Consider the following 23,861-nt stretch of genomic DNA (forward strand, 5'->3'; position numbering starts at 1 on the left):
TTCCCAAGAACCCCAAATTCAGACCCAGTTTTTAAGTTGATTTCAGAAGTTTGTTGAGCTCCTACACATGTTTGAGAGTCAGTGTGATATGTAGGAATAACACTGGTTTTTAATAAACCTGGGTTTAAATCTTGGAGCTGCAAATCATTTATCTCGGCTATTCTTCAGTTTTCATTTCTTTAAATAAGGATATTACCATATCTTTTATAGAATTCTTTAGCTAAAAGTTATTTATTGGTTTCCTGGAAACATCTAGGGAAAACATTTTAATCACAGGAAGTTGAGTCTGTTACCAAGGTTTTGACCAATACTTCTTAGCCATCCCCCATGGAGCCTTTTAAACTTTGAACTAATTTGCCTTGGGTTGGGGCTCTCAATCTATCCCTTTAACAAGCTCCCAAATGATTCCTGGTGTACAGCTGAGGTTGAGAATGATTGCTTTAAACACATGGCATGCATTTTAAGAGAGATTATTATTTGTTTTTGAACATGCAGTTTATTCTGAATATTTCCATCAAGACCTCCAAACACAGTTGGCCTTAGATGACAATGCAAATTTTCTATGAAATTGAACTGCATGGCTTCAACCAAGAATTATATCCTGGGCCACCTTTTTCTCCTTAAAACGATTGACAGCAGCTGGGGTGCCTGCTTTCGCATAGCTAATGACTTCCTTCTACAATAAACCTTTCCTGAGCATTTTCTGTGTTCAGGCACTTGTTTTTCAAAGATGAATAAAACTGACTATATCTTTTGCAGTTTCGGGAAGGGAGAATTCTAAGCAGAATATCTGGGTGGTGGACAGTATATGACATGACATTGGAATGTACAGGGTGTTGTGAAGACTGGGAGGAGGGGTATTTAGCCCCGCCTACTAAGAGACCACAGGGATTACTCTTGGAAAAAGAACATTAGGAGGGATAGGCAGGAATTACACATGTAATAAGCAATAAAGATTGGATAAAGGAAAGAACCTTACAAAAGAGAAGGAGACAACAAACCATAGCAGATTATACAAGAAGTTGCCAGCAAATCTGTAATACTGGAGGAAATAGAAGGAGGCAAGGAGGAATGGAAATGAAGCCAGACACGTGGGCCCGGGCTGGTTCATGGAAGGCAGTGTTTGCCAACGTAAAATGCCCTTCAAGCCTTGCATTCCACATTGATGGCTAAGAAAAATAGACATCTGGGCCACCTATGGGGAGGTGGGGGAAATGTGTGTGTAAGTTAACGAATGAATACTTCAGTGCAAGGAGAAGTAGAATAATTCAAGAAAGTCTAGCCCAAACACAGAACAAAAGAAATGGAATCCTGCTGAATTCAAAAGAGTGAGAGATTTTATGTAGGGAATTGGTGGGTAAATACTGGTACATAAATTGGTACATAAATAATATGTATGCATGTGTATACACACACAGACATATGCACAGACATATATGTGTATTTGCATTTTTGAACAAAACATAAAGACAAGTAAGGATATTCTTATGTGCCTAATTCCATATATATGTGTTAACTTGGGATTTTCATGCTAGAAGAGATCATATTAATTACCTATTGAGATGGAATTTGTTTAAAAAGAACCATCCCACACATCATTATACGTTCTCAAAGGCATTAAAGGTTGATTAAAACAAAGAGACAAACAAGCAAAGGAGCGAGAAAAAAAGGCACAATGCAAAACATGTACCCCCAAATTTATGGTTTTTTCTAATTTAACCAAACAATTAAAATCAGGATAATTGCTCACATAGCTCATACCAAGGTGCCATTGTTTAATTTTTCTATAGATTATAACTTTTCATTTTGTGACATTTCAAAAGTACCTCATCAAAATTTATTTGCGGGCTCACTAGTAAAGATCTGCTTCTTTCAATTTCATGAGCCTCATCTCTATGTATATTTCAATTTCTTAAACATATTTCTTCTTCCCAGACCCTTGGGGATGACAAGACTCTTTGAAGCTAAAATTGATCATGTGAGAGAGAAGGCGGGCAAGGAATGGTCTCAGTGATCCATTGCTAGTTCAAACTTTCCCTTTTAGGCACTAAAACAAGAAAACTGATTTTGAGTTTTCCTTTAATCAAGAAGTCCTAGAATTAGTGCCTGAGTAAAATTTCACAGTGGTTTGTAGATTTTTATATTCCCCATTCCATTTCTTATGGGTTGAATCGTCTCCCCCAAAAAAAGGTGTGTTATAGTCCTAACCCCCAATACATCAGAATGTGACCTTACTTGGAAATGGTCGCTTTACAGAGATAATCAACTTAAAATGAGTTCAGTAGAATGGTCCCTAATCCCATATGACTGGTATCCTTATAAGAAGTGGAAATTTGGACACAGAGATAGACACACACAGGAAGCTTGCGACGTGAAGATGGAGAATTAGAAAGATGTGTCTATAAGCTAAGGGTTGCTAAAGATTGCTGGCAAAAATATCAGAACCTAGGGATAGGCAGGAAGAATTCTCCTTACAGATTTCAGAGGAAGTAAGTATGGTTTGCAAACATCTTGATTTCGAACTTCTAGCCTCCAAGACTATGAGATACTAAATTTCTGTTGCTTTAAGCCACCAAGTTGGTTAGTAGCCCTAGGAAACTTATACATGGTTCAAATCTTAAAAAGGGGGTATTAAAAGTCCGGTCAACATAGTACTTTCATTTTGTAATCATTTCAAGCCAGAGCATAATCCATCCAACCATCTGTCCATCCATCCAGCCATCCATCTATCCATCCATCCAACCACCTTTTCATCCATACATCCATCCATCCTTCCATCCATCCATCCATCTATCTAATAACACCATGATTTTGAAAAAGAAAGGAATTTAACAACAGAAAAATAGAAAGGACATAATTTTAGATTAAGAGAAAATCCTTTCAATTCAGCCATCAGTGATTTATGTACAAAAGTATTTTGTCCTCACCTTTCTTTTCACCTCAGAATACAGCAGGTTTCAACACCTGGCTCACATTTCGGTGACCTGCTGAGGAACCAGATGTGTTTGTGGACTTCTGGTACAGCTGGTAATAGAATGGATTTCTGGAATTTGTCCTCCAGCTCAGTCTACAACGCCATGCTTTCTGGGGCATTTTCTGTAAATGGAATCCCAGCTCTGGAGTTGTTGGATTTAATCACCTAGACATTATTCGGAGACCAAGGCTGACCAACCATTGGGTAACCTGTCTCCTGGCACAGGCAGGCCCCATAGGCATTCATTGTCTTCCAAAGAGGTTTTGCCATTTAAGTCCACCAGAAACTGGATTCTGATCAAAGCATTTGAGTCAAATTTCGTCCCTGTAATGCTGATAACAAGGTTTCTAAAGTGTCCAAATTAAGCACTGGTATCTTCTCTACAGAGTGGTATTAGTGTGATCAGGCAACAGTCATCCCTCTTAAAGAAACTTAATATTCTTTTGGCCAGAGAAAAAAATCTCATTGCAGAAAAAGGGAGCCCATACATAGAATGAAATCACCTTCTTTCCTTCTTTCTTTTCCTCTGACCTTTTCCCCTCTCCTGGTATAGCTTTTCTCACTGATAAAGTGAGATATTTCAGTAAAATTTCAATATATATTGAGTGCCCACTGGGTTCCAGGGAAAGGAATGAGAACCACAGGAGATGAGAAGATGGGTGAAACATAGTGCCTACTCGCTGAAAATACCACAAATAGATGATGTCTAAAGGTGAGCCAGGATTAAACTTCCATGACTGAGACATTGTGTCGGTAACGATTCCACATATCCACTTAAAAATCAAGGAACTATACTCAATATCTTGCAATAATCTATAAGGGAAAAGAATCTGAAAAAGAATATATATATATGTGTATATATATGTGTATGTGTGTGTATATGTATATGTATATGTGTATGCATATATATCTGGTTTCCTGTCACGGTTAGCTTTTCTAGGTAGGTCCATGCTCAGCATTAGGTACAGAGGAAAACTGTACATTAATGAATTTAAAATAAATGATACAAATGAACTTATTTACAAAACAGAAATAGACCCACGGACATAGAAAACAAACTTACAGTTACCAAAGGGGAAGCGGGGGTGGAGGGATAAACTAGGAGATACACACTACTATATATAAAATAGATAAACAACAAGGACCTACCATATAGCACAGGGAATTACATTCAATATTTTGTAGTGACCTATAATGAAAAAGAATAGGTATATGTATGTATAACTGAATCACTTTGCTGTACACCTGAAAGTAACACAACATTGTAAATCAAAAATATTTCAATACAAAAATTTTTTTAATGACAAAAAAAGAAAAAAATACCTTGGAGTGCAGCTATCTGTGGGCATTCTGTGACAGCGCCACAACACATTGGTTAAATGCAATTTGCTGGAGCACATAAATGATTCTAAGAAAAATAATGTCTTAAGATCCCCTTAAGATGATTCATTCTTTACTTTGAACTGTGTTTCACTTTATTAGCCTTCTCATAGAACATTAGGGAAAATAGCCATGGCAGAAAGCTACTGACAGTGAAATGTCTCTTCCATTTAGACATGTCCTGAGTACTTGGAGAGCATCTGAATGCCTTTGCTCATTTAAGTTCAAGCATTGGTTTTCTGAGCAAAATCAGCTTCTCCTGAACTGATCGGAACAGTATGTCTGTTAGCCTTTGTCTAGGAAGATGCCTGGTGGAAAAATGGTCTGATATTGGCACTAAAGTATAAAGAGAACCAATCAACCATTGCCTCATTACTTAGATGACACTGTGTCTATAAATGAATTCATAAATGAATACATGTAAATTCTGCTTGGTGGCTTCCAGTTGTAGATTCTACTCCAAGCTTCTATATTCCGATTGTATCATGGAGTCATTTATCCACATGCTTTTGCTTCTAATAACCTCTCTTCACCCCTCATGCCTAAGGTTCCCTTGTGAATCCAGGTTTTCTCACTGCTATTGTTAACACCATTCTAAGACTGATGTTAACTTTTGTTATTGGGCTTTAATAATATTCAATTTATTTAGCAACTCAACAGTCATGTATTGAGCCCTGGCCCAAGTGGGAGACACTCTGCTGATTCCTGGGTACAAACAACAAAAGGACTCAGCCCTGCCTTGACTTTTCCCTCTTTTGGGTGAAACAAAAAAGACGAGAGATCTTCAGATGGTGCGATGGAGTGTCCTGCAGGATGAGTTGGAGGACCTAACCCATTTGAAGGAGGTCAGCTAAGAATTCTAGAAGAAGAGATGAGTTCTGATTGGAGTCCTGTAAAGTAGGTAGGCATTAGCCAGGGGAAGATGAACCAGAAAGCATGGGGAAAGGGTTTTCAAGGCAGAGGAAAGAGGAATGTGCAAAAGACTTGAAGGTAAAGGAAAGCTTGGTGCATTGAAAAACCAGCTGTGCCCTTAATGTACTTATGTGACTTAGTCATGTTGTATTTCCTACTTAAATGTATCAAATTAGCAAATTTGGGCTTGACCTGATTAATGAGATTGATGGGAAAAGCCTACCTCTAGTTGAATGAATTCCTTTGTTAAAAGAACTCATGCATGTCCTTTGCTACTTGGCAAAATCCAAGAAACCATGAAACTTCATGTGTACCTTGTGTTCCACATCCCCGAAACTCCACTCAGAGCTGCGTCTTGGTCTTGAGTAATTGGTATTCTTGTTAAACTCCCTTCCAACCCAAATCTTGTAGAAGAGAAATGCTGAAAATGTTCTATATCTTAGTGGGGATGGTGATACCATGGGAATATGCACATGTTTTAAAAAACCAACTAATACACTTCAGATGTATGCACTTTTTTGGTATGTAAATTATATGCCTATTTTAAAAAGTTTTTTTTTTAGAAGGACAAAAGTTGCAATTTTTTTCAAATGGACAAATTTGTTGGAATGCAATTATTGGAATTTTTAAATTCGTGTTTTCTAAGGTGTGGATATGTCATAAAAACACCAATTTTACTAGTTCATAGTTGATGGAATAAATTACTCAGTGTCACTATTATTTCTTGGTCACAGACATCCACGACAGTGGATATCACAGAGCTTTATCGTGGTACTGGATGGAGGTAGGGGTGGGTGCAGAGTGGGAAGCTGTGGGTATTAGTTGACTCTGCCACTTACTGCTTCTGTGATAGGCAAAGGGGGGGGAGTGAGAGCTCCTCAGTAAGTTGTTAGGATAGAAATAATGCTTATAAACACAGACACCCAGTAAGTGCCCTTAAGTGTAACCTTTAGCATTATTGTTACTGGTCATTGTTCCCTAGAAATACCAGCCCGAAGAGACAACCTTTATATTTCTGGACTTCTAACTTCCTGGCATTTAAGTTCTTATTCTTTGATTTGAAAGCTACAGTACTAATGGGAACAGAAAGAGGGGAGGTCTCTTGGAGCAGGAAATGTAAACTCAGGGTTAAGCTTCCTCCTCTCTGAAAACACTGCAGCATCCTAGGAAAGGGAATCTAGGGCAAGAACTGTGGCTGACTTCCCTGGGAAGAACTGTGGCACTGGTTACTCATTTACAAATCAATTTAGCAGAAAGCCCTGAGGGGAGATGAGGGAAAAGCTAGGCCTGTGAGAGAAATGCAAAGATCCTTAAACTTGAAATGAAGGAAAACTTATTCATTTGGCTTTAAATAAGGCCATAGACTGAGTTTGAAATTGAATTTTACTCCATAGTTTGGGTAAGCATATCAATAGCTAGTGTATCATTCTTCACTTTTGTTTGTTGGTTTTGGGAGGGGTGGATAATGTATTTAGAAAATTTTAGCTTTCAGAATTTCCCACTTTAGAAATTAAATAAATGTCTTAAAATGCCATGTAGCTTTTACCATTTCTTTTCATTTTTAATTCAGGGCTGCATGGATTCAGTGAAATGTCTGGCTCTGATTTCTGTGTATTGCATGTTTAATTTAGTGATTTTCGTTTTGTACGAAGGCATTACATCTTATTCATATTCGTATAACGATTTTATTTTACCAGATCACTATTTTTTAAACTATGCATTGAACAAAGACGCTAAATTTAAAAACAAAGAAAACAGCAAAAGCTTTGGTTATATTATTTTAGAAATTATTTAAAGCAGATATTTTTATTGTGGGACATCTCATCGAATTTAATATTTGATGTGCACTGTGGATGTCCAGACTGTGGTACCTAGATTTCCTACAACTTATTTGATCCAAGAATCCCTTTTCTCTTTCCTACACACATTGGCATTTCTTCAGACTGATTCTGTAGACAAATTCCTAATGATAGTATGCATGCACACAATAAGGTGTGATTATTTTGACAGATCAGACCTGTTGGTTCATGGGGAGAAAACCAACATGCATGACTTTGTTTTTGAACAAAATGTTCGATTATAATGGTAAATAATGGTGTGTTTGGGCAAAATGATCAAAGTGGCTGTGTGTGTTTCCCCTGAGTGACAGTAGATGCTACTTTTAATTATATACCATGTGGTATCATTTCATTAACTAGTTAACAACAGAACTGGTTATTATTTAGATTTTGCCCTTCTATAATTCCTTGCTGTAAGTGGTTTCACATATATTTATAGATATATATATTACAGAGGTGATTATGACTTACTTTCATTAATAAAGGCATTAAACTTTTGCCATTCTGTTGTACTAGGTTCCTAAAATAATAAAATATAATTACTTTTGGTGGTATAACTATGTTTGTGGAAGCCATCATTAAAATATAATTCGGTTGTGCTTTTTTTTTTAAGTATACTGGGAAATAAAATGGTCTCTGAATTAGAATACATTACCTAGCATTTGGAAATTTGATTTTATAGCAACACTGATCAGAACAGCATTCAATTCAAACAAAAGAATTAAATCTAGAGAATATGACACATTTGTATGAAGTGTCTACTTCCAAAATACCTCCTGCTCTTTTCTGGAATTGAATGTGGTCACTGCAAGTGCCCAGTGTTAATGAAAGACAAAATAATATGTTACTTGCGAAATATGATAAAAACTCAACAGTGTGTATTTTCAGAGAGCCCTTAGTTATAAATTTGTAATTCATTTTTATTTCAAAGTGTCATTATAAGGGGGCTTCAGTATTCCTAAATGGAATATAGGCATAATTCACCTGATCCCTAATAGAAATGGACCCTGTTTGTGCAGACAGAACAGATGCGACAGAACATGATTAGACAGCTACCTCTAAATCAGTACCTCTTTCAGCTTTTAATTTTTCTCTAGCTGTTGGCTGAAAGGGAAGTTACACCCCAGTGTTCTCTGTGCTGGCACAGAATCATTGTGATGGCATTTTTAGAGTCGTATAAGAGTGATCCTGGGAAGCAGAAAGTGGGCTCTCGAAGCCTCCCAGATTCACTCATCTGTGTGGTCAGTGGGTTTCTCAAGTTCTGTGCATTTTCCATTTTGGTTCTGAGGAAATAGGGGTGAGGTGGGGTTGATGGAAGTTTGACCTACGTGGGGTGGGGGACTTGGCAGTGTATATAGAGAAGAATTCTGTACCATTTGACCTTTGACCTTTCACACTATTCCTCTAGAGCAGGTTCAAGCTAAGATAAAGAAACTGTAATTTTATGTTAATTTTTAATGCTTGGATTAAGATGCTGAACTGAATTTAGGAATGCGCTTAGATTATGTATTAAGATTTGAAAAAGTTATAGAATTTACTGGAAACAATTCAAATATCCATCAACTAACAAATGGATAAACACATTGGGGTATATCCGTGCGAAGGAATACTACTCAGCAATAAAAAGGAATTAGCTACTGATTGATGCAACAACGTGGATGAATATTAAAAGCATCATACTGAATGAAAGATGCCAGACACAAAAGGGCACATATTGTACAATTCCATGCGTATGAACTTTGAGAAGATGGAAAAATATCATGACAGAAAGCAGACCAGTGCTTCAGAGGCTGGGTGGAGGTACGAATGGACCACAGAGGGCAGGATGGAACTTTCTGGGTAATGGAAATATTCTATATGATAATTATTAAGGCTGTATCTATTTGTCAAATCTCATCAAATCGTACACTTAACATTGGTGAGTTTTATTGTACATTCATTATACTTAAATAAAATTGGTTAAAAAGAAAATATGGTAGAATTGGAGGGGGAGGGAGGGGATCCTAGAATGTGTTAATTCCTGGAAGTGACCAGAAAAATTATGGGGCAGTTGAGCTTCATCCAGAATCTGGGATTAACATGAGAAAAAATTTAAAGTGATGATGGAAGATAAAAATGAGAACCCATGAGTTCTTCCTGATCATAACTGTTTAATATACCACCTAGCCTAGTACTTAGCACATGGAGGCACTTAATAAATGCTGAGTGCTATTATTTCTCTTGTTGATGTTGTTACTGTTATTACTTAGAACAGTGCATTAAGAGTGTCTAGACAACCTTTTAGGAGTTGTGAATATAGACAGAACCTTGCTCCTAACTACCAGTGAAGAGGGCTTATGAGTTAGCTGGTTCTGATGATTTGAAATACACAAAAGGAGGTGGAATGTATCAATGACTGGTTTAGGCTAATTAATCAACTATCATGTATCCCAGAAGCTAATATTAGAGCATCGTTTCACAGACACATTCTTAGCTTTTGTGTGTATGTCAAATCTTTTCTGAGCTAGCTCAACCCATTGTGAAGACTCTCATAAGAAGTTTGTATCTGATGAGAGTTAAGAGTTCCAAAGTCTACAAGCATTCAACAAAAACGATGGCTGTATGTGGAACATTGGGATCATTTTGAAATGTTTTTTGGCCATGTGAGAAATGGAAGGTGTGCCAACAAAGACCACAGGAGTGTGAGGCCCCTGTTAACCTTGATCATCACATGGGGTGTGCAAAAGAGAAAATGTAATAGACAACATTTATTGACTCATTTTTGTTTTTATTTATTTATTTATTAGGTTTAATTAATTAATTTTTTGGCTGCATTGGGTCTTCGTTGCTGTGCGCGGGCTTTCTCTAGTTGCGGCAAGCGGGAGCTACTCTTCCTTGCGGTGTGCGGGCTTCTCATTGCAGTGGCTTCTCTTGTTGCAGAGCACAGGCTCTAGGCACGCGGGCTCAGTGGTTGTGGTGCACGGGCCCAGTTGCTCCACGGCATGTGGGATCCTCCTGGACCTGGGCTCAACCCTGTGTCCCCTGCATTGGCAGGCAGATTCTTAACCACTGCGCCACCAGGAAAGCCCCTTGACTCTTTTTTTAAATTAATTTTTATTGGAGTATAGTTGCTTTACAATGTTGTGTTAGTTTCTACTCTACGGCAAAGTGAATCAGCTATATGTATACATATATCCCCTCTTTTTTGGATTTCCTTCCCCTTTATGTCACCACAGAGCATTGAGTAGAGTTCTTGTGCTACACAGTCTGTTCTCATTAGCTGTCTATTTTATACATAGCATCAATAGTGTATATATGTCAATCCCTATCTCCCAATTCCTACCATCCCCCCTTCCCCCTTGGTATCAATACATTTGTTCTCTACCTCTGTGTCTGTACTTCTGTTTTGCAAATAAGATCATCTATACCATTTGAGAGTCCATATATATGTGTTAATATACGATATTTGTTTTTCTCTTTCTGACTTCACTCTGTATGACCGTCTCTAGGTCCATCCACGTCTCAACAAATGACCCAATTTTGTTACTTTTCATGGCTGAGTAGTATTCCATTGTATATATACACCACATCTTTATCCATTCCTCTGTTGATGGACATTTAGGTTGCTTCCATGTCCTATTGTAAATAGTGCTGCAATGAACACTGGGGTGCATGTGTCTTTTTGAATTATCGTTTTCTCTGGGTATATGCCCAGTAGTGGGATTGCTAGGTCATATGGTAGTTCTATTTTTGGTTTTCTAAGGAACCTGCATGCTGTTCTCCATAATGGTTGTATCAATTTTTATTCACATCAACAGTGTATGTGGGTTCCCTGTTCTCCACACCCTCTCCAGCATTTACTGTTTGTAGATTTTTTGATGATGGCCATGCTGACTGGTGTGAAGTGATACCTCACTGTAGTTTTGATTGGCATTTCTCCAATAATTAGTGATGTTGAGCATCTTTTCATGTGTTAGTTGGCCATCTGTATGTCTTTGGAGAAATGTCTGTTTAGGTCTTCCACCCATTTTTGGATTGGGTTGTTTGGTTTTTTGATACTGAGCCGCATGAGCTGTTTGTATATTTTGGAGATTAATCTCTTATCAGTTGCTTCGTTTGAAAATATTTTCTCCCATTCTGAGGGTTGTCTTTTATTCTTGTTTATGGTTTCCTTTGCTGTGCAAAAGCTTTTAAGTTTAATTAGGTCCCACTTGTTTATTTTTGTTTTTATTTTCATTACTCTAGGAGGTGGGTCAAAAAAGATCTTGCTGTGATTTATGTCAAAGAGTGTTCTGCCTTTGTTTTCCTCTAAGAGTTTTATAGTGTCTGGACTTACATTTAGGTCTTTAATCCATTTTTGAGTTGATTTTTGTGTACGGTGTTAGGGAGTGTTCTAATTTCATTCTTTTACATGTAGCTGTCCAGTTTTCCCAGCAGCACTTATTGACTTCTTAATGTGCCCGGCAGTGTACTGTGCTAAGTAATTTCAAGAATCATTATGTTTAAACTTCATCACAACCTTAAGAGATAGATGCAGATGAGCAAAGAGGTACCACAAGTATTAAGAAGCAGATCAAAATTTGTATCTGACTCTATCAGTTGGGAATCACTGATGTGGACCCTGGGGCAAAGCTTGGTGAGGAGACATGAAATTTTATCAGAGCTAGGTTGCTGACATTATGTTTTGGGTGTCCCTTGTCCTGTCCTGGGAATGGGATGAAGAGAAGTAACTGACATCTGGCCCAAACTCTCTGAACCTCAAGCAGTAAGTCCATAGGACAGCAGTATGTATTAGGTGATCAGTAAATGATTGTTGAAAGAATCCATAGCTCCATGTTTGAATACTTAGAAAGCAGGATTTGTGTACAGGTAACCCTTGCTTTTCCAAAATTCTCTTTATGTCACCTCACTTTGACCAAAGACCTGTATTAGTACCTGTTTTTGCTAACCAAAGGAAATCCAAAGAGGATTTTCATTTTTACGCAAAAAGGCAAACAGCGAAAGTGATGTTCAGCCTTTGTTTTGCAGCAGCTCTTACAGAGGCAGCATGAACCCTGAGCAGCAAGGCTGGCGTCTTCTAAGCTCCATCCCATCCCCAGGCAACTACACTCAGCATCCAGCCGCCATGGCTTTGAACTGTATCTGTGCGCATCTGTGCTTTATCTAGATTTACATTGTGCAGCCCTTAGCAAGATGTGTCCTACGGTAGTGGCTTCTACTTTCAGAGAGCAGAGGAAATCTATACTATACTCTTAAGGCAGAAAGATACCAAACATAGCATAAGGTTAATTATCCATAATGGGGCTTAAGTTATTTTCATAGCTGCTCGTCTGACTAAGTCTATTTTGAAGTCTGTTTGGGGCAATGGCATAGACTAACTTCTGTGTAAGGTTTCTGGCATTCACAATAACTTGAGTTTTGATAAACCTTTAATTGTATTTGAGGATTATCAAACTGAGACAATTGTTGATCCTAAATGAGAAAAACGGTTTAGCATGCAGACTCTAATGGGTACATTTATCATTTCCTTATCGTACTGTGCTTCCGGCTCATTGTTGTCTATTTTTCAAGAAAGTAGAAATGCCGTTTCTTAGAATAATAATGTTCTTTATAATGTAAGCAGTAGATTGAAGCTGTACAGCTTGGTTCTTTAATGAAATAGGCAACATTCCAATGGAACTGACAAGCTTTATTTCTATTTGTTGTATTTTTTTTCTCATTACAGATGGACCCGATTCAGAAAGCTGTAATAAATCATACTTTCGGGGTTCCTCTTCCTCATCGAAGAAAGCAAATCATATCGTGCAACATTTGCCAGTTGAGATTTAATTCTGATGTAAGTTTATCATTTAGTATTCAGTGAAAAACAATGTATTCTGCTGTTCTAATCTTGCAAAAGAGATTTCTTAAACATTTTTCTCCAATAACTGAGCATGTCAAAATTCAAAGATAACATTTTAACTCCTTATGTGCTTTAATTTTGGACTTTATTATGTTTGGTGGTTTTCTATAAAAAAAATCACACCTGAACAAACTGGTATACTTGAACTTTAATGGTATTTTTTAGTCTCTTGGGAATGCTAAATTTAGATAACACACTTTGCCTTTGGGGAATAGTAAAAATTTAAGACTAACGAGGCTTTCAGTAAATCATACCTCTGAAATAAGGTAGGTCCCAAACTATATTTCAAAGCCAAGATTTTGGCTTTGTAAATTCTCTTCTCCTGCCCTGATGGTCCCCAATTGCAGATCTCTGGTGTCTTTAATTGTATTTGTGTTAGAGACCTCCGGTCACTGACCTAGAAGTATTAGCATTTTAACAGGGGGTTCTGAAGACCTCAAAGGACCCCAGCCCCTAATGAGTAAAAGTTAAGTGGAGAACATGACAGGAGCAAGACAGTGTAGACCTGACACTTTGCAAGTTATTCACAGAGAGGGATCCTCATCTTTTATACCTTTTCTAAGGGACAGTGTAGACTCTGGATTCATCACAGAAGCTAATTTTGCTTGTGGTCAATATGAAAAACACTGCCATCCGTCCCCAACCCACTTTGGAATGGAGTCAGTCCTGAGATAAAGAAAAGAAAAGGAACGTTGGTTTGGAAGGAATAAAAATTGAACATCTTGTTGACACTCTTGGTAAACAGAGGACCCCATCTATCAGAGTGGCCTTTCCAGGGTGCCATAATCTTGCCCTAAATGGATATGCTGTATGGAGATGACCAAACAGCTCTGGATTCTGGAGAATGTTAGGCCTTCCAGTATTTAATCACCCTAGGCAAGTGTGTCCCTTAGCTGATCTGATGATAAGGGTTTCATATGAGATAATCAGGCACAGGAAATAGATGTGGCATAAATAAAGTGGCTTTTTCCTTCCGTGAGAGCATTTCATTTGTATAAGGATTGCTACTGTCTTATGAACTCATACCTACTAGTATAATCATCAGGTAATTTTATAACATTCCTTCTGTTGGCTTAAAGAGAGGAAGAGATTGCCTGCATAGCACCTGAATGGCATTTGCTGCTGTAAAAAGAATACACTAAACATACAGCATTTTACTTGAAGGGTTGTCTTTTGTTTTTTTTGTTTTGTTTTGTTGTTTGTTTTTGAATACTAAGCACCTTGATTCGATTTGAATTTTAAGAAAATTACTATAGTTTAATTTATTAAAAATTATTTCAAGTGATGAATGTTATATAGCAACCTGTTCCAGCTGGTGTAAAAAAAAAAACAGTTTTCCTGACTTGCAAATAAGAGTTCTGAACTCAACAGTTGCAATTTTGATCATTTTTAAATACTCAGCAAACAATCATATAGTTCCATGATTGTTAAGTGTGTCCTTCTTTATTCCTTTTCTTCTTAAATCGTATTGATATTTCACTTTGGTACTGATCAGATAATGTTGCAAAAGTCTCTGAGGAGCCCTGTTTCCTGCTCCTTATGTCTAATAGGGGCTGTTTCAAATATCAACCCTTCTGCCAACAATTTCAGTGCTAATGTTTTTCTCTATATTAAGAAAACTTCCTGTAAACTGGAAGCCAGAAAGAGACTTCAAGCTCATTGAACCCACTCTCCCACTAAATGTAAGAAAACCATTTGCTACATCTAGACTAGGTCTTTGGGTTGATTATCCCCAGTGATGGGTAACTCACCACTTCAAGACACAATTGGTCTTTTTTTTTTTTTTGGCAGGTGTTTCTACTAATCCTGTAGATGGATATCAAAGTCATATTTAAAAACTTTAGAAATACTGTCAGCTATGCTTTAGGAAACACACTATGTTTCCATATATGATTATTAACATAAAGAACATAATGTAAAATAAAGACTTGCATATTTCTTTTCTAAAATGTAATCTTATTTTACTTCTTAGTAAGAGAATAAAACTGTATTTGTATTCATTTGCTAATGAATTTTTCAAAGTGATATAGGAATCAATATGTATTTATTAGGGAAATTGCTTCTCATTCTTACAACTTTGCTCTCAGGTTTCTCTAAAAGGAAAATGGCCAAGGTATTTGGAGAATGGATAAGAATCAGTCTCCGTCATAATTAAACAATTGCAGGCTTGACCACTCATTAGATGGTTACTGTGTTAATCTTTTATTGTTGCTGTAACAGATTACCACAGATTTGGTGGTTTAAGACAACACAGCTCTATTAGTTTACAGTTCTGGAGGTGAGAAGTCAGAAATGGGTCTCACGTGGCTGAAAGCAAGGTGTTAGCAGGGTGATGTTCCTTCAGGGGCTCTGGGGGAGATTTCAGTTCCTTGCCTTTCTTTTTTTTTTTTAAATATTTATTTATTTTTTATTTATTTGGCTGTGCTGGGTCTTAGTTGCAGCACGCGAGATCTTTAGTTGCGGCATGCAGAATCTTAGTTCCCTGACCAGGGATCAAACCTGGGCCCCCTGCATTGGGAGTGTGGAGTCTTAACCACTGGACCACCAGGGAAGTCCCCTTGCCTTTCTTTTCTAGCTTCTAGAAGCTGCCCTCTTGGCTCGCGACCCCCTCCCATCCTCAAGGCAACAAGGCCAGTTGAGTTCTTTGCATGTGGAATTACTCTCTCACTCTTTTGCCTCCCTCTTCCACATTGAAGGACCTTTGTGATCACCTTGGACCCACCTGGATAATCCAGAATAACTTTTCTATTTTAAATTTAGCTGTTTAGCAACTTACTTTCATCTGCTAATTTAATCTCCTTTGTCACGCCACGTAATGTAACATATCCATCCTTTCCAGGGATTAGGACTTAAACATCATTATCCTGCCTACCATAGATACTCATGTGGATGTTTGACTCAGATTTGAACTGAATTGCATGACCACCTGAATTTATCAGATAATTACCCAGTCCAAATCTTTGGTCTGTATAAACTGGACACATGAATTCAGTGTCCTTACATTTTTCCTTGCCTTGAACCTTGAATATAAATTCACTATGCAGTGCAAGTTTTTTAAATTGCAGTTTTTTTTAATAAGAAGACCCAATGTTATTGAGTTTATAAATGACATAGCAACATATTAACTGTGATTTACAAACACAATATAATTATTGCAAAATTGAAATACAGGAGTAGAAACTCCTTTAGAGACTTTAAATATCTCCGTAGCATTATTATGTCAATAAAGGGGAACTAATGTGCTGAAAATATAAGATTTGTTTATTTATTGACTGGTCATATCTATAAATACTAACTTCATGAAATATTTAGTACTGAATGCCAAGATCAATTGGATTTATCATTCATTCATTCATATATAAAAAAAATACATTCATATGTATGTGTATATATACGTATATATATATTTATATAGATGTATAGATATAGATATCGAGCATTTTATTCCCAAAAAGCTTTAAATCCCAATACAACTGCCTGTTTGCTGTTTCCAGGTAAATCTGGAATTTATCTTGCTGTTTCCATTCTTAAACCTAGAATCTGGAAAAGTAACACTGTAATTCACTTATATGCTTGGTTGAATCCTCTATCACATAGGAAAGTATTTTTACCTTGTGAACCTTTTTACATTTCAAAGCTTCTTCCCCTTCCAATGAAAATAATAGCTTCTAGTTCTTTTCATCTCTGCATCATGAAAATTCAATTTCCTTTCCCTCTAAGCTTTTATTTATTTTTTTAACCCTTCGTATTATAAAGTCTGTCGTTTGGTGTTATGCCATACCTGTTTCCTGTACAGTACATTTTCCATGTTTAGCCCTGCAGATATCTTTCTAAGTGGCACATTATATTGTATGCACTTTAAATCAGATTGCCTTCTCCTGGTGCAGGCTTTTTCTTTGGAAAAAAAAAAAAATTCTTTTTGACATTTATGTGAAACACACACGAGGTTATGCAGAAAGCTTCCAATTAAAGAATGAAAGGTTGTAATTTGTCCAATTATTTTATCAGCATCTTAAAATCAGCATAAATTACCATTGGCCTGGACCAGTTAGTAAGTGTGCCTTTGAAAGACAACTTAACAGCAAGGCCAGCACAGATGTAAGATTATTAAGTGAGGTAGAAAATGATTAATTACTCAATGACTGTTTATAGAATGGGAAATAAGATCTCAGGCCCCAGAACTGAGGGATCCTAAAATTGCGGTATCTGGTCATCACTCTGGTTAATATCGCCAAAAGAACATCTCATGATATGTTAAAGACGGAAGGAAACTTTTGCTAATTTCACAGTGGAAACTGAAGTGTAGAGAGAGTGTAGGAGGCTTATACCAGGCCACTTAGCCAGAGGCTAGCCACACGGGGTCAGTGCCCACTTCCAGGCTGTTTCTGCTTCACCTGGTCCGGGTAGGGCAGCAAGTCCATCCGGAGATCCAGCAGCTGCTACAACAATGGCATGGATGGCATCCTGTGTGTTTCCTGCCCAGTCCGGCTGTCCCAGAGAGAAAGCCTGAGGGCTCCTTCCCCCATGGAACTAACCCAGGGCAGTCAGAGCTGCTGTGGAGGTCCCCCTCACTGCGGGCTAGGCTCCGCCACAGTGACTGACGAGTCCTCCCAAACGGCATCACTCCTGTTCACTCACACAGTCCAGTCATGAACATGGTGAAAATTTAAATATAAATGCGAACTACCGAACTATAATACAGTAACAACAAATCCTTTATGACTCAGGATGGCCAAGCATGAATTACGTCAGGGGACTGTTATGAACCAGAGGAAAAGCAACCTCATTAGAAGATAACATTAGGACTTCCCTGGTGGCGCAGTGGTTAAGAATCCACCTGCCAATGCAGGGGACACGGGTTCGAGCCCTGTTCTGGGAAGATCCCACATGCCGCGGAGCAACTAAGCCCGTGCGCCACAGCTACTGAGCCTGCGCTCTGTAGCCCGCGAGGCACAACTACTGAGCCCACGTGCCACAACTACTGAGGCCCACACGCCTAGAGCCCGCGCTCCGCAACAAGAGAAGCCACCGCAATGAGAAGCCCGCACACCACAGTGAAGAGTAGCCCCGGCTCACCACAACTAGAGAAAGCCCACACGCAGCAACAAAGACCCAACACAGACAAAAATAAATGAATAAAATAAGTAAATTTATAAAAAAACAAAAAGAGAGAAAGAAGATAACATTAATTACAGATCTCAGACCCCTCCAAAGGGAATCCTTGGGCTCATCACCAATATAATTGATATTTACATTTTCCAATGGTATTATAAAATAGAAGTCATTATTGTTCTGCACTTTAGAAACCAGATATGTAGTGAAACGAAGCAATAAATCTGAATTTAATTCATATCTCTGTCAAAACTTCCATTACCAAATGTGGCAATATAATGATGAAGACGCTAATAGGAATATTTCTTCCTATTTCATTTGGTCCAAATGACCAAACTTAGATAATTACACTTTCGTTAACGTCATATCTTAAGACACATTTTTAAAATATTTAAATCAATATTATATGTGGAGTCTGATATTTAAAGGAAATGCTGCCTAGATGGAGAGAAAACTAATGGTGGTTGTATTGGAGTTGAAGAACTATTCTTTTACTTCCTACTTTATTCTCCAAATTTCCTTTATGAGCATGCTTAAGTTTTTTAAAGGAAAAAGGATGGTTGCATCTGCTATCCTATTATAGTTTTCAAACTGCATGTTTTATCCCAAATTAAAAATTATATTTTGAAGATCTCAGTTGCACTTTTCTAAGTATTTCTTGCCTCTTTCTGGCAGTGTCTTCAGTCTGAGACACGCCCAGGAAAGTTCATAGATATTATTTTTGTCTCATTCAGATTTTAGCATTTTATTGCATATCCTAGGAGAAAGGTTAATACAGATCTATGCATGGGGGATACACATCAAACCCCAAACCTGAAAACAGCATCCAGAGAAGCCAAGTGCAATGGTAGGGAAAACATCCGATCAGGAATTTGACATCCTGTCGTCTAGGTTTGTCTTCTCTTAATTGGCTGTGTGTCCTTGGGCTCTTCATTGAACTTACAGGTTCCACAATCATCTCATTTAAAATGACTAGCCATTCCTTACAGCCACGTTGTAAGGATTATAAACTACAACATGTAAACAATTGGATTATAAATTCTATAGTGAATGAAACAGAAAGGTCATTTTTACTTTGTTGGCTAAAAATGAAGTTACAATTGTTTCATTCTTCAAATGTTAAATTACTTCTTAAGAAATACAGAAGTTTGAAAATATCTCTCTTTAAAAAAAAAAAGTACTTATAGGGATCTATAAGTTGAAAGCATCTTAGTGTATCTTTGTGTTAAGATCTGAGGTGCCCACTCCTGGTAAATCTTTACCTTTTTTACCTTTTAAAAACGGCAGGAACCACTTGTCCCTGGCAAAGCTGCATTTATTAAAAACTCTCAGCCTCTTTAAGTCTATTGCTGCTGCTGCTAAGTCCCAAAGGATCTTCAGAGAAACCCAGTTATAAATTAAATTTTCAGGCAGCTTTGAAACAGCTCTTTCATAAGAGTGTGTCCCTTCCATGTCTCCAGGACTCACAGAGCTATTTAGAGCGTTGGCCTGAGCATCATGGCTTTCCCACTGGGTGCTTTTTCTTCTTCAAAAACAGTTCTAGGACAGGGCCATTCAGCTTCCCTGCCAGAGAAGATATATCTGGGACCTGATGAGCTTGAGTTGGGCTGCCAGGTCGTCCCTGTGTGAAGGGCTGGCTCTGAGTGTGCGTTTGGGCCATTTCATCCCTCAGTTTCACTGGCTTCTACTTCTTGAATAGAGCCCGAGGCTCTGTCAGAAATTCTCAGAAAGCAAAACTTGAACAGAAAGACCAAACAAGAGACATTTAGTCTGGCTGTTCGAGATTTCAGGAGAAAATGAGCCAGTCAACGGCACAGGAATCTATTTAAGCAGTGTGTTTCTTTGGCAGCCTTTTAAAAATAAATCTTCAATATTGGGTCATTTCGGGACTCTGAATCGACTTTGATATTCCAGAGTTTCATCTGTGGATGGAATGAAGGGTAAGGAACTGAGAAAAAAGAGAAATCATTATGAAAGGGTCCATATTTCTCTGGACTTCTTTTCTTGATAAACAAGGAAAAACAAATTAATAAAATTCACTTTTCTAACAAATTCTCCTAGACACGGAAAATTTGACTTTGAAAGTATAGAAAGAGAAAGTTGATTTTATCTATGACAAGTAGATGTGTGCAATAACCTCCAATAATCAAAGAGATATTTGTATTTCTATGGAATACCGGGAGCGCCTCAGAGAATTGTTGTAAGTTAGGACTTAGAGAAGTATAAGAAATCATTCTGTCCATTTTATAGATTGTACAGTTGGAAAAACCAAAGGCCAGAATATTGAGTTGACTTTTTCAAGGTCTCAAAGCTGTTGAAACAGAAAAGAGGACTGAAAACCAGGATCCTAAGTCCCAACTTAGTGTTTTTACTTAATGTATCACGTGACCTTCCCTAAGGGAAATTAATTTCGAGACTTACATTGGTATCAGCTGACGGTTTTCAGCTAGGACAACTGGTCACTTAAGTTCTACACACAATGTAGAAGTTAAGGTTGATACCAGTAGTCAAGTCCTTGCTAGATTGCCAGTAGTATAGATCGCTAGAACCTAGAAACATATTTCAAAATTGAGAACGCCTCAAAGGCAGCGCTATTGTAGTAAGTTTTGAAGGGGGTGGGGCAGGGGGGCAGTAGATAATCTCCGCTGAGTCTGTTTCATCAAATGCCACCTATTGAATGCAGAGTTTGAGAAGAGGGTTAAGCATGCGCAAAGCATCAAAGGGCAGAATGTGATGGGGAGGGTTGAACGTGGTGAGCAAGAGGTATGATTCCAATTAAGTCAACTAAAATTGTCCACGTGTCCCCAAAGATGAGACAAGAAACCTATTAATGTTAGGAAAACTCTACAAGTCTTAGGTATCACTCAGTAAATGTTGAATAAATAAATGGATGAAGTGCTTAAGACCAGAAACAGTTTTTTTTATCGCCATAACAAAAAAATGAAGGTAGAAACGGGATTCTCTAAGACGGTCTAAGTTGCAGCTTCACTAAGAGCATTTAGAATAACTCCTACATTTTGATTAAAAAATGGAATTTTAGGTTGCGTTTTCGCCAGTACCTGATCCCTCTACAAAGCAGGATTCGTATCCTAAGCAACTACTTCCCTAAAACCTGAGAAATGGACATTCACATGACTTGAAGAGGAAATGAATAAGTGGAATTAGATTTGAGCACAGTCTGGAAGCTGGTTCTTGTGATTTGGAAAGCTTGCCTTGTAGCAATCTCTGAATTTTCAGGTTATTTGCAAAAAAATCAGTATAGTCCAAATTCCCCCATTTTAACTTTATGATTATTATACCCTAAAGATTTTGGAGTACACCAGCCACTTCATCACTTTGTGACTGATGAAGTCTTTGTTAGCCATGGAATAAAATCCTTGGTGTAGCCCAGTTGCCCGTAAATCACTTGACGTACATATCTCATATAAATGTCATCAGTTGTTTTGTATCTCTTTCTACAACCATATACATTTCTCAACGTCTTCATAGGCACTAATGAGCTTATAGAAACTAAAAGTAGCAACTGCCATTAATCATCACCACTAATAGAAAGTCTCAAAAATCAAATTTGTTCATCCCTTTCCATTCACTGTAGTCACTGTTTATCAGGCCCCTTGCCCTTTTTATTACATTTCACCATAATTTATTTCAGCATTTCATAAATCACCAGTTTCGCCATAGCCCTGGAAATTTAGGACAGTAGAGGGGCAGAGGAGCAAAGGAATTGGAGAGAAAGGTAATTCCTATGACTTTGTTCTTATGTCATTTTGGGTTTTACGGTCTTTATATCCTTTCTTTCCTTTTACAGTTGCTATTTGTTGTTATCTCTTCTGCTGAGTCCTATTCTCTGTATTAATTAGCTAGAGTAATTGTGATGAAATATGGTTTCTCGAGTATCCCCATGGCCACAGATCTCTCTATAGGTGAAATGAACCTACCCATTCATTTTACCTTCTTCCCACTACGTTTCTTAGGATGACTCGTTGAGGAGTGGCTGTTTGGTTTTATCATGGATTTAAGGAGAATGACATTGTGCCAGGCATGCTATAAATTGCACACTACATTTGGGTTGCATTACTAGAGTATGACGGTAAAACCAGAACTTGAAAAGAGGGGTGCATTTATTCATAGTCTATGGATCTCTGCATAATCTAGCTACTGTACTATTTTAGAACACTGTACTTACATCCTGCATCCTGGCCCGGATTCACCTTTTTCAAGCCTGCCAAACCTCATTTTCAATGCAAAACACTGCCTGTGGGATCCATTGTCTCCATCCAAATCTATGTTTTGATTTAAATTGAATCTGAAAGTGGTAAAGGTTGCAGTCCTTTGGGGAACCCATTCCTTGTGCGGAGGGAGCTGTGGAGAGCTGTGAAAGTTTAATTTTCTGTGTCCACGTGTGATTCACAGGCATACTTTGAGAGGCGGAGAGAGAAAGAATCACACACATAACACTGAGAGTATGCGGTTTACTTTTTATTGGGCCTACATGTACTTTTAAATTCTGTACCTAGAAGTCTCTGAAGATGGATGCATGGCAAATTTATTCTTATCAGGTTTATTGGGTATCAGGTCCGTTCATACAACTTTAAGCCTTCTCTTAGATTCCTATATAATAAGGTTTCAGGAGGTAGTCTCTGAGCAGGTTTTATCCATTTCCCAAGCAGAGGCTTATTTTCTCTACATCAGCAAACTTGTCATGGTAATCAGCTTTTTTGTCCCAGCCATCAATCACTCTTGATTACAGCTGGCTAGAAGTTCTGTTCTGTTGATCAGCTCACCAGTGCACATAATATTACACCTGGAGGTCAGTACAAATCATCCCTCCAAGGGAAAAGCGTTTTCCTTCAAGGCTTTTGTCCATGGTTTTATCGTTTACATTTGGGTCTCATTGAGTTGTCATGCCTATCTTTGACTCAATCTGCTCCATCATATAGAAGATGCTCCCAAAATAGTGCTCAAAGTCTGGTTGATAATTTTTACTATATTGTTCTTAGTATCGTGCTTTTGCCTTCTTCATTCCAAAGAGTAGTTTATGATCTATTGTTTCCTTATTTTCGTATTAACGTTTTCCCATTCTTAATGCAGTTATGGTAGAAATTAAAATCATATGAATGATAATTCAATGAATATTCAGTGCTGCTGTAAAAAAATAGTTTAGCACATGTTTTACTAGAATGTTTGCAAGTCTAATTTTGTTGATTTGCAATGGTTTCCTAAGTTAGATTTTTTGGTTTTATGTTTTGGCTTGGGCTAGAGAATATTTATCTTTAATTTTCAATTTATTTTAAGTAACACTAACTAGCTGTCTTCATGGTTTAAAAAGACATTGAGAAGTCAATGTTTTTAAATCAGTTGCTCAGAGTCACCATTACTCTTAGCTGTGTCTGTAATATATATTTTTTTAGTAAAGTATAGTTGATTTACAATGTACTGTTAATTTGTGCTTACAGCAGAGTGATTCAGTTATTCATGTGTATATATATATATTATATACATATGTGTTTTAATATTCTTTTCCATTATGGTTTATCTCAGGATACTGAATATAGTTCCCTGTGCTGTACAGTAGGACCTTGTTGTTTATCCATTCTGTAATCGCTTGCATCTGCTAATCCCAAACTCCCAATCCATCCCTCCCCTAACCCCCTCCCCCTTGGCAACCACAAGTCTGTTCTCTATTGTAATATTTATTATATGCAATAAAAGGAATTTTTATTTATCTAATCCAACTCATATTTCTTAAAACAGTAGCATTTTC

At 37.6% G+C, this 23,861-nt stretch overlaps 1 protein-coding gene across 4 annotated transcripts in view; it reads left to right on the plus strand.

Moving 5' to 3' along the window:
- ZNF385D (zinc finger protein 385D) overlaps nucleotides 1-23,861 on the plus strand; it is a 953,569-nt gene that overhangs the window by 804,301 nt on the left and 125,407 nt on the right. For all 4 annotated transcript variants that reach the window (XM_036851515.1, XM_036851514.1, XM_036851517.1 and 1 more), the window contains one exon: nucleotides 12,809-12,919. In XM_036851515.1, the coding sequence (XP_036707410.1) occupies nucleotides 12,809-12,919 (111 nt within the window). The remainder of the gene's footprint in view (nucleotides 1-12,808; nucleotides 12,920-23,861) is intronic.

The sequence above is a fragment of the Balaenoptera musculus genome, chromosome 4 (genome assembly GCF_009873245.2).
Source record: "Balaenoptera musculus isolate JJ_BM4_2016_0621 chromosome 4, mBalMus1.pri.v3, whole genome shotgun sequence".
Lineage (NCBI taxonomy): Eukaryota > Metazoa > Chordata > Mammalia > Artiodactyla > Balaenopteridae > Balaenoptera > Balaenoptera musculus.